Consider the following 12,500-nt stretch of genomic DNA (forward strand, 5'->3'; position numbering starts at 1 on the left):
ATCTCGTCCTACTATGAAAATTTTACTTTCTGATTTCAGGATCTCGGCAAAGTGTACAACAAAGGAGCCAAGAATGCTTGTGGTAAAAAGAAAGAAGATAAAGAGTTTGTTGCTGTAAAAAGTGTGTCACTGAGTGTACGAGAAGGCCAAGTCTTTGGATTACTGGGACCCAATGGTGCTGGAAAGACAACAACTCTTCGTGTTTTGACAGCAGAAGAGGCCCCAACAAAAGGAAGAGTGAGTTATGAGGTTCTGTTGTTGTTGTTGTTGTTGTTGTTGTTGTTGTTGTTGTTGTTGTTGTTGTTGTTGTTGTTGTTGTTGTTGTTGTTGTTGTTGTTGTTGTTGTTGTTGTTGTTGTTGTTGTTGTTGTTGTTGTTGTTTTTTTTTTTTTTTTTTTTTTTTTTTTTTTTTTTTTTTGCTGTATTCAGATTTTTTTAATAATTGCTTTTCTTAGGAAACTTTTTAGCTGGGAATGTTAACAGCTAATTGTATGATTCCATAAAATTGTCCCCTTTTTATAGCAGTAATTACCTCAGTGGAGAGGGTTTTTTTCCTGAGATTATAGGTTGAATATTCCATTGATTTGTTCTTTGTAGTAGATTTCGAATTGTGCTAAAACAAATAGTGTTCTCTGTAATAAAGTTTTGTGAAATGTCTCTACACATAGGTGGCTTTACAAGTGCTTAGCCACCAAGGAGTCAGTTAGGACACCTTGTGACCTCACCTGATTTCACCTTTCTTTATGTGTTTTTTTTTTCTTTCTTTCTTTCTTTTTTTTTTTCTCTCTCTCTTTTTTTTCTTGTTTTCTTTCTTTCTTTTTTCTTTCTTGCTTTCTTTCTTGCTTTTTGCTACTGTTATTAATATCAAAGCCTGTATTATTGTTATAGATGTAATAATTATTATAAGGTTATTGGCATTCCTAATATCAATATAAGTTTAAAGAAAATATTTCTGAAAATTAAGGAAAAAGGTAAACAGATGATATAGGAAGTACTATACTAGTTGGCTACTAAATATTTGTGGAGCTGTCTATGTGTAAAGTCATTTAATAAACTAAACTCACAGTGAACATGGCATGTACATGGTGACACTGGCTTAAGCAAATTATAACTTTCAAATCACCACTTTTTATTTGTCATTATATTTTGAAAAGTACAGGATTTGCTTGTAGTCATTTTGCCCAAGTCCTTATTTCTGTTTCTCCTTATTTCAGGTACAAATATGTGGTGATGACATCCAGTCTGGTCTTTCTAATGTGTTCCAGAAGTTGGGTTATTGTGCTCAACATGATGTACTCTGGAAGAATATTACTGTTGCTGAGCACATTGCCTGTTATGCAGAAATCAGAGGTGTTCATCCAGATCAGATCCAACCGTAATGACTAGCGCTTTGTTACATTCTGATGATTATACTTTTGACTGTTATTACTATTGACTGCTATTGCTATATGAATTTCTGTACTTTTATCAATTAGTTGTTTATTTTCATTTATTTATGTACATCAGTTAGCAATAGTTGTAAGTGACCACTGCAAATAATGAAGATCATTTTAGATTTGAGAGGCATTTAAACAAAAAAACCTGCAATTTTTTATGCATAATTGTGTAATGATATTCATATTTTACTGAATATTTTCAGATTGGTGGATATGTATCTGAAAGGCCTAGAAATTGAAGAACACAGAGACAAGCAGAGCAAAGACTGCTCTGGAGGCACAAAACGAAAGTTGAGTTATATCATCAGCATGCTAGGTAAATAGTCTTCAGTTCTCTCTCTCACACATTTAACGATTTTTAGGGAAATGTAAATTGATTACTGACATATATGAATAAAATTTAAACTATTTAATGTATTAAAAATTCCCACAATTCATCTCATGATTTGCATACACATTTTTATTTTATTAAGCCTAAAGGCCTTCTCATACCCTCACTTTTTTTGCCATCTTTTGCATTTCCATATAAACTTTCTGTTCATATTTATATTGTATATAAGAATATTCTAGAATACTGACTTATGTTTACATTAACTTATTCTATCTTATTTATCAATAAAAAATGTTCTAGTTGAATAGAATCTCCGAAAGCACAAGATCAATATGGCATTTATTCACACAGAAATGGTGGCAACTCTCTTCCTCTGGGAGGCATTCTGTTTGCATGCAATACTTGTAGAGAGCCTCAAATTCAGATGGAAATGCAAACATTTATAAAAAAAGTGCTCGTGTGATAGGGACTTAACCCTTAGATGACGGTATTTGAAATCTCTTGGCGTCATAGACTCGGGTGATTTCTGGCAACTGTCCTGTCTTTGGGAGTGGGAGTCCGCTACATATAGCAGAACTTCCTGCTTGATTGCCATGCGTATAGCTGTACTCAACAGATCAAGTGGTTTATTATGAGTGGGAGTGTTTCTTAGTTTGTTTGGAGTGGCCTGGCTAATACATAGATTAGAGATCACCAACAAAAGATGGCCTAAGGTTGTTTATTGTGTGGCCTTTAGCTACGTCACTATCACTCACGGGAATTGGTTTTCCTAAGTGATTATACAGCTTATCATTTATTGATGTCAGTACTAATGTAGTCATTCTGTTATTATTATTATTTTCAGGTCAGCCAAAGGTTGTTCTCATGGATGAACCATCAACTGGAATGGACCCTCAATCAAAGAGGTTCCTATGGAATTCTATCTTAGCTTCCTTTAAGGTACTGCTCTTAGTACATTAAAATATATATATATATATATATATATATATATATATATATATATATATATTGATATAGGATAATGTAGGCTTATCCAGATTAATAGAAAAAATCTGAGCAGAAAAGTATTTGAGAAAAGATTGTTTAGAAAAGATGAGAATTTAGTTTGAAAATAGGCAGAGTTAAGCTATATCACAAGTTTTATTAATATTCATTTGCATTTTAAACAGGGGAACAGGAGTGCTATTCTAACTACTCATTCCATGGAAGAAGCAGATGCACTTTGTTCCAGAATTGCAATACAAGTGTGTGGAGGATTAAGGTAAGTTAAACTCACACAGAATTTTTGTCAAGATATAAGGCAAGTCCTTCAAAATTTCAGCATTTTTTTTAAAAAGAAGGCATTAATGGGAACAGTGACCAGAAATAAAGAATAACTACTTTCATTCTGTACAGTACATCAGTAACGTTATTCATAGTGAGGTCCATAGTTTAACAATATTAAAAAGTATTGTAAGTAGATTTCTTTCACATAACCCGCTAATTGCTTCCTCTACTGCAGTTTCATGCTAAGGTCTGTTATCTCTGGCATAGCTTCACAATTTGCCCATTTTATATCTTATGAGTGATTAATTGTACTATCTGTTTTTACCCATTTGATATAGAGTATGGTATCCCATTGGACCTGGGTTCTTTACAGCAATCACATGGCCCAAAATATGGGCATTAGGCTTATGTGAATGGCTGTTCTGACAGGTGTACAGCATGTAGGCTGGGTGCATGCAAACATTTATGTGCAGTGACAAGACTCTAATACCTCCCCTTTGCAATGTTTGTTTCTTATTTTTATGCATAAGTATTTTTAGCATTTTAGTCATTTTCCAATGTCAGTATTTGTCATTCGTCTACTTTATCCAGATGGTAATAGACTGTTTTCTTTGCACAGACTCCATATCATCTCTTTAGGTAGTTCATAACTCGGTGCAAGAATAATAACAATAGGCAACATTTTTTTCATAATATTAAATTTCCTTTAATACAACCTGTGCTGCCAGTCACAGCAGCCAGGAATAGGATGCTGTGTATGGATAGGGCATCCTTTCTGGAGCCGGCTCTCTACCAGTCATGGCTCACAGACACTACATTCCACATTCATTTATCAATGGGAATAATGCAAAAGCCCCTTTCTAAAAGCTAAATGAGTCTAATCACCATTCTAAAGGTTTGTGCACTTGTGGCAAGTCTTTCTCAACTTTCATGCTCACGCAAGTTCTTGTCACTGCAGCCCACAGGCAAATTTTCCCATGATGGCATGTTCATTCTACCCACCCCTCAAGTCAGATTTTTCCATGGTGTGATGGTTATGTCATCCAGACCATATGGGTTAACACTGACAATGTATTTTGCATTAATTAACGTTAGATGTAGATTTATGGTGTACAGATTAGTAGTAATGGTCATTGTGTTCAGAAGTAATTTTGTACAATCAAGAAGTTTCCTCTTTTTCCAACAGGTGTATAGGATCTGTTCAGCATCTTAAGAATAAGTATGGTGGAGGATATACTCTTGAAGTCAAGCTTGAGAAGCAAGAAACATGTGCTGTGTCTTTAAATGGTGAAAGCCCCACCCATACCTCATTGTAAGTATATGAACAAAATAGCGTACTGGAATTATATATGAATTAGTAACCATGTTCTCTGTGTTTTTGAATGAGTGTTTGTTTGGAGTGAAAAAGTGTGAATTTGGGTAAAGTGAAGAAAAGCTTTTGATAAACTTGAGGAATGTGTGCAAATTGAAGCAAAAGAAAAAAGAAAAAATGTCTGGCAGAGAAGAAATAAAATGCTTTTATTTACTACCTATTTACAATTTTGCAGGGATGAGAATGTTGTGACAGAAACCAAAAAGATTATTATGAATAGTTTCCCAAAAGCTGAGTTAGATGAAGAATTTGGGGAGTTGTTACATTACAAGATTCCTCAGTCTGATATCAAGAGTCTGGCCAATTCATTTGCTGTACTGGAAAAGGGTAAGTTAGGATATCCTTCACTTAGTTTTTGGATGCTATCGTATTTGAGTATATCACCTCAGAACTGGAAGAATATTTAGTATGTAAGAAGGGTTTTAGATATAAATTGAGGTAAATATGAAAGAAGGTAAACTTATCCTTGCCTTCCATCTGTGACCCAGATATTTATATATTTGTTCTTATTGGTAGTAAAAACATTTATTAATTGACCTCTAAATATTCATTTACTTTACTCTTGACTAATTTAGAATCCTCTGTTTGTAGCTAAAGGTGACAGACTTATCAGTGAATATGCACTGAGTCAGACAACCCTCGAGCAAGTCTTTTTGCAGTTTGCTCGTCAGCAAGAAGATGATGTTGAAGAGGGTGAAGAGAAGTAAACAAAATGTACAGGAATATTGATTTATGGAAAATGATACATGTATTTGTTTTATATATTTTTCAGACAAGAGTAATTGATTTGCTAGGATGTATTCCTATTTATTTTTAGAGCACTGTGATATATGATTCTCTAGAAGGCACAGATAAGTAATAATTGTGTGATTTTGATAATGCAGAACATTATCTTAGAGTGAAATATATAAAGGTTGTATTGCGAGTCATTTTTGTAATGGATGCTTGAGTTTAGTATTTTTGTAATGAATGCTTGAGTTTGCCATTTTTGAAATGAATGCTTGTGTTTGCTGAGATTCACATGACTTATAGTTTATAAGAATAATGTAATTCTTATGCTAAATGCTTAGTTTACATAAAGTGTTTACCTCATGAATTGGGACTGAGTATTTTGTATTATGTTAAGTAACGTGGCATGAAAATGAGACAAACAAAGTCTTTCTCTATGTGAAGATGAATACTTATGGCACTTGCTAAATACAGGCACAACACTGCTTTTTAAGCATTGATAGTTCCAGAATTGTGTTGGATTGTACATTTTCTCTTGCACTCCACCTATACCAGAATACAGTAGCTTTTCCAAAACACCACATCAGCATAAGTGTAAGCATAAGTGGCTATGATTTCTGAAATATTATTAATAACTGTAGTGTAACAATGAGATTTGAGTTTTTGTAATTGGATATATGATATTTATGAGAATGCTTATGGTCTGGATTGTGCTATCACACAGCAATCAATCATTTCCCCATGGCCCCTAATTTGGAATAGCTGAGATATTTAACAAAAGATTTGGACAAAGGTGAAATCTTTAGCACTAATTAGGTTTTGCTGGGAAAGTGAAAGGAATTAATGCATTATATATTTATTTCCTATAGTTTTATCTGTAAAATTTCCGGCAGTTTTAGGCATAGGCATAAAACCACTGTTGTGGCTTTCTCTACTTTAATTTCACAAGTACTAAGAAACCGAGTAGTCAGTTACTATGGTGAAAAAAAGCTTTTTGCAATCCTATATTTCTTCCTGTTACTGTTATTATTATCATTATTATCATCAGCATGGTGAAGGTGATGATAACAATAATAGTAATATACACTTTTCTTTCACAAAAATTCAAAGAATGGGCTAAATAGTTTTGGTCAGATTGGCTTTGTAATCAACTCCTTGGTAACCAAGCATTTCTGTAGATATCTATGAGCAAGCAAAATTGATAAAACAAAACCATAGTGGACACTGATGTATATATTCACTTCCTTGATCAGTAGGTCAAGGGAGTGAAGACAAAGAAATGAGGTAATTGCACTTCTATATTAAATTTATTTTGTAATGATTGTTACAGTTATTATGAATTTCTTAAATTTCATTGCAATTTTACATAGATGACAACATGTCCAACTTTTATTTCAATTATATAATTTATTATGAAATGCATGTTTATATGACCTCACAAAATTCAGATTGTGCCAAAAAATCTAGGATTGTGCATTTTGAGTGTCTAAATTCCAGCCAAGTAATTATTTAGCATGCTCATTGAACTGAACAGGCAGTTACAGGGAATTCAAATGTCTGCCTGCATTTCTGAACAAAGTGAAAGAGGCCCATCAGTTGCGAGAAGGTTGTTGTTATGCCTGTATTTGAATGAATTAGATAATAGTAATTAAAACATTAAAGCAGTCAAACAGTACAAAAATTAAGCAGCTGATTATGTCTTTTAGCTTGATATTTTGTTTTGAGTTAAAGGAAAATCTAATATGTAGCTAACTAACCAATTCATAGGTTTAGGGAAAGAGATTTATGTAATAAAAATAAGCCTGCCTGTGATGTAGAGAAGAGCAGTAAAGGAACATCCATTATATTTTTTTTTATGAACTGTTAAGCAAATGTTTACTGGTATTTATGTAAATGCAATTGTATTCCTGTATATTCACACTGAAAAGCCTCAGCCTCTGGGTCCTATGCATTTTGATGTGACTGCATTTGATATGGTTGTTACTTGCTAATACAGAATGCATCCCACACAGACATGATAATGCATTCTAGTTTTATTGTTGCAGAATAGAAGTAGGTTGAATAGATTAGAACATCATATGTAAAATTGTGGGTCATGAGCAGTTTTGCTCTCAGTACGACTCGTCATATTAATATTTCTCTCCTACCGATGATGTACAGTGCTTCACACACAATTCAAATGCCAGAAGCAAAGTAAATGAACTAGACACCAGGTTTAGCAACACATGTTCATCCTTTTTTTTTTTTATATATTATGTCAGTCACACAATGGGCTGAGACTTTTTTCTTGTGAGTGTACTATACCAGATACTCTTTTTTTTCTTCCATATAAATAAATCTGTCTAGTGATTAGAATTGAGGTAATGTACTTAATTATTTTTTATTCACTTTTATTTACGGATATCATCACATTGCATATTGTATTAAAGATAGGTTTACCTTTTAAACAGAAAATTGGTTCCATTTTGTTGTACATTATGCTTTCCAGGATACTTGGCAGAGATGTTGAATGTAAATGTATTGTTCAGAATCTAAAAGCAATGACTTGAGCATAGATATATTAAGGCTTTGGAAATCTTCATGATTCTACTGGCCTTAAAAAAAATGCTGAGGTTATTGTCACATATTTCTACATTAAAGATAAAAAACTAGCTATCTAAGCTAAAGTAAGACAGGTCAGGTAAACAAAATGTAATTGTGTAATAACACACCTACAGAAATCCACATTCAAGTTTTACAAGTTTTAATGCTTTGAAATAAATATTCTAAAAATGAATATCATCATTTGAGATGTTTGTTCCCTCCATTGGTACACCATGGTAATGGAGATGGGCTAAAAGCAGGGAAATATGAATACATTGAAGATGATACTGTTTAGCTATCTTGCTACAAACAGTCACCATTGTACACAGAGGAGAGTGAGTGGACTCTGTGAGCAAGCTATACAGTTTCTGATTGTTTCAGTAAGGCAGTGATTTTGTTGGTCATTTAAAAATCCATAGGTCTATGTGTGTCCTAGACTGGATATGTTTACCTTTTTTCCATTAATTTTTATGGGTGGAGGGTTCAGAAGTGTAAGTGGGCATATTAAATTACTTATTAACTAAGGGGACTTAACCCCCTGTTCCCCCACCATCTGTGTCCATAGTTGATTGTCTGGTATATAGTAAATTTATTTGTAATTGTAATTTTACCAGATTCTTCTATATTGCTCATATATGAAAAGTCCTTTACATCATGATTTCCAAAAGTCTAGATATATCTGTATTGTTTTGTAAAAAAAGGTGATGTGCCTTCAAGTCTCTGAAACAGGATTTATGGTGTTACCTTTATAGAATTCTTAAGCCAAGTAAAATCTGTGCTTCCTATAATGTAGAGGTTCCCGTGTTATCATCATGGCAGAAATAGTTGAATCAATAGATGTTTGCCAATTATTTGTCAACCAGAAATCCTGCTAACTGAATTTCCTTTTTTCATACCTTGTGGGTAATCTTGCAGTAAATGCTTGTGATGAGGGGGTAATAATGTTGATGGTAAGTTAGCAGTTACAATTTTACACATTTTATCTTAATGTAACATGATTATCAAGGAGATTCCAGCAAACTGGTGTGATCATATTGCAGGGACTTTATTCAGTGAATAATTTAGTTTCACAAGATAAACTGTTGGACTGAGGTGTATGTCTATCTATCTATCCATCCATTTATCCTCTTTCATATGTAACAACTTTGTAAGAAGCTATAAAAGCAGTTGATACCTTCTTGCTGATAAATATAAAAGCCATTTTTAAATATTGTAAGTGTACTGGAATGCATTGTATGTTCTGAACTGAGAACCCTATTCACAAAAAAAACTCATATTAGTTTTCATAGCTTTTTCTTATATACTGAAGTCAGGCTCATCTATCTCATGGTATGATGTATTTCATGACTTGCTTTTGTGATTAGGCATTAGTGTTTGAATAACTTTAAAGTTTCATGAGGTAAGATATTGGACTGAAGTGTATGTGTATCTATCTGTCTATCTATCTATCAGTCTATCTATCCATCCATCCATCCATTTATCCTCAGTCATATGTAACAACTTTCGTAAGAAACAGTAAAAGCAGTTGCTACCTTCTTGCTGATAAACACAAAAGCCATTTGTAAATATTGTAAGTGTACTGGAATGCACTGTATGTTGTGAACTGAGAGCCCCCAATCACAAAAATGCTCTCTTAGGGGTTTCATAGCTTTCTCTTGTATACTGAGGTCAAGCTCGTCTATATGATATATTTCATGACTTGCTTTTGTGATTAGGCAAGTATGCTGTCTTGTGCTATATGTCCAAATGCAGTTTCTGTTCGTTTCCTCTATTCACAAAAGCAGTCTTTTTTTAACACTTGATGAATCCTATTTTACTAGATTAGAGGCAGTTTTCTGATTTGGACCTTTTAATTTGTGCATAATTCTTACATATATATATATATAGGGAGATATGAATAAATTTGATCATCCAATTAGCAGACCAATTTTAACTTCACTTTACACATTTTTTTTCTATGACAACTCCTTTTCCATTTCTTTTCTTTTCAATCACATAAATTTCACATCTTGCCATGTAATAGCATAGAACTTCCATCAAACCCTTCATTTTATGTGTATTACCAATATTCCTTTATTAATGAAAAAAATACATACCTGTATTAACTAAAGAAAAAAGTAGACATGACAAAGCCTTACCATATTAAAGAACAGATTATCATCTGGTAGTAAATATGATATGGGACAAAGTTTTAATGGAGTTTATGGTTATGAATATTTCAGGTATGTTAATTAAAGGTTAATAGCATGTTTTAGTGTCTAATCTAACATGTAATAATACTTATTTAAATTAATATATTTAAAAAATTATATTTAATACAGTACTCCATCCAGTTTTGAAACCTAAGAATATTGATTATTTGTATAGTAATTTCTTGTAGTACATGTAGTTTTATTGAATATTTATTGAATATATATGTATGTTAAGCAGAGTGAGCCAGTGGTAATTATAAAGCAATCAGAGTTACAGTACAGGGTACTAGTAAAAACAGTGCCAGTGGTAACAATGCCTTTTTTTACCTTGTCTTGCAGCACTTTTTCTAAAATGAAGTAGATAACTGAATACTTCTGAAAGTGGAAATTATGACACATTTTGTAATATTCCCAATAACCAGATATCAAAGTTGTCAGGAAACACTACCTAAGAATTTAGTGTTTTTCTCAAAACAATTTTTTACTAAATAAGCACAAATAGCAGGAAATAAAAACAAAAATACTTCCAAGAGGGTGCCATTACTATAATAGACACATGTAGTGTTAAAATTTGTCATAGGAGTTTTTTTTTCTTGTTGGAACCTATCAGGTTGAAGCAGTCAGCAAACAGTAGCTGCCACCTTTTTTTTTTTTTTTTTTTTAAAGAAGAAAGTGATTTACCCTGTAATTGTGTATTGATTTAAAATAATTAGGGAAAAGTTTTTATGTCTAAGTACATCTATGATACTCATTTGTTCTCATTGGTGTCACCTTGACAAACTGCTAATTATGTAGCACTACATTGGCACTGCGCTGCACTACAAATTTTTACTACTTAAACACTGTTCCAATATTTAATTTACTTTCCAAAAAGCACTGCATGCTGTAATTGCTAGGAAAATGGCCATAAAAGTACCATTTGTACCTGTAAAAGTACAGATACATAAATAATGGATGTACCATTAGAAGTACTAAGATGGTAATGGTGATGCTTTTACCATTTGCCAACTGTGATGTTATGTAACAATGTTTCATGTTGTAGATTGGGGTTCTGCATAGTTTCTGATGATTGGTAGATTCAAAAGTTGGGAGTATAGCCATATATACTTGCAGTATATTGTGATGTTTAGTGTTGCTAATTGCACATATATTTTTTCATGTCTTAAATATTTCTTGCATTAATTCTTATGTATATGTATTGTACGGAATACATAAATCATGATACAGAATGTTCTGTCTATAATTTCCTAAAGACCTTTATATGAATTGATTCCTTTAGACAGGGTTCACTAATACTTCCTCAAATATGCTAATAGGAGGATATTGGTAACTTATTAATTCAACTAGATCTAAAAATCAAGCCAAGTAATGATTTTCTAGCCCTTTAACTGAGATTTACAGAATATAATTGTTGAAAACCAAACCAAGCAGTAATTTCTTAGACCATAAACTCCCCCCCAATCCCTTGCCCGTTGTTGTCGTGGGGGGGCTTAGGAGGCGGAGACTGGGACCCAATGCTGGGGAAACCCCTTCTACTATCCACTTCCTAAGGTGTGAGAGCCATGCTGAAAGGATGAAAGGCTGACTTTGTGCCAGTCCTGAACGACCTGAGGGAGCCATGGGCACGGTATTCCCCTGCTTTAGTTGTCTAGCCCTTACTCCTCAAGCGACCCTGAGGGGTGGACCATTTCTCTCCCCAACATACTCCAGGCTTATCATGGCCAACAATGAATAACCATCCATTAACCATACTATTATTAGAGGCAATTGCCTCTTCATCAAATAGCTCCACCAATTCAAACTCGCCCAATTCCCTGACCCCAGGCTCTCCTTTGACCACGGCTCTGAACACTACAACTAATACCCCCTCCTCAATGCCGACTAGTACAGTATCCACCCTAATCAACACCCCAGGAGACATTTCTACTCCCATCATGCTCAACCTCAACAACTCAACCTTCTTCATCAACTACCCCATCCTCCCTTATTACTACCTTACAACCTTATTGTCCACCTCCCCATAACACTACCTCCCTCAACACTACTCCCTCTTCCACATGCCCCCGTCCTTCTACTACCCCCATCTCTTCAAAATTTTTAAATAATCTATTTAGCCCAGCCAAATGGGACCGATTTTTTGTGATCCCTCCCACAACTTCTCACACTTTCTGCTTTGACAACCTGTTTTCATTCCTCAAATGCTTATACATCCTTCACTTGATCTAACCCCTATACATTACCTTACCCAACATTAACCCATTTACTCGTCAATTCCTTTGCCCAACTTTGACAACTAATCACTAACTCAACCACCCTTCACTACCATTTACTATAGTGCTACATGACCTTAGATGTCTAGCACATTTATTTTGCTTTTAACCATTAACCATTAGACCATAAACTAAGATATATATAAGAAAGAATTGTAAAAAACTTAAAAACTGGAATATTCCTCATGCCTCAAAGACTAGCAATGTATTAAATAGTAAAAAATAATGTTCACATAGCGCTTTGGCGAGTGGGACTAGTTAGTGAGCATGCTTGAGAAATGACATCTGAGTGAAACAAACTAATGACAAATCAATGGATTCC

The 12,500-nt window shown here is 33.7% G+C and overlaps 1 protein-coding gene across 3 annotated transcripts in view; it reads left to right on the forward strand.

Moving 5' to 3' along the window:
* The window catches only part of LOC125028840 (phospholipid-transporting ATPase ABCA3-like), a 33,895-nt gene extending 22,758 nt beyond the window's left edge, over positions 1-11,137 (forward strand). For all 3 annotated transcript variants that reach the window (XM_047618374.1, XM_047618375.1, XM_047618376.1), the window contains exons 26-33: positions 40-237; positions 1,214-1,374; positions 1,639-1,751; positions 2,611-2,705; positions 2,936-3,027; positions 4,219-4,344; positions 4,580-4,731; positions 4,996-11,137. In XM_047618374.1, coding sequence (XP_047474330.1) covers positions 40-237; positions 1,214-1,374; positions 1,639-1,751; positions 2,611-2,705; positions 2,936-3,027; positions 4,219-4,344; positions 4,580-4,731; positions 4,996-5,111 — 1,053 coding nt within the window. In that variant the 3' untranslated portion in view covers positions 5,112-11,137. The remainder of the gene's footprint in view (positions 1-39; positions 238-1,213; positions 1,375-1,638; positions 1,752-2,610; positions 2,706-2,935; positions 3,028-4,218; positions 4,345-4,579; positions 4,732-4,995) is intronic.
* The last annotated feature ends 1,363 nt before the right edge of the window (positions 11,138-12,500 follow it).

Source organism: Penaeus chinensis, chromosome 9, assembly GCF_019202785.1.
Source record: "Penaeus chinensis breed Huanghai No. 1 chromosome 9, ASM1920278v2, whole genome shotgun sequence".
NCBI classification, from domain to species: domain Eukaryota; kingdom Metazoa; phylum Arthropoda; class Malacostraca; order Decapoda; family Penaeidae; genus Penaeus; species Penaeus chinensis.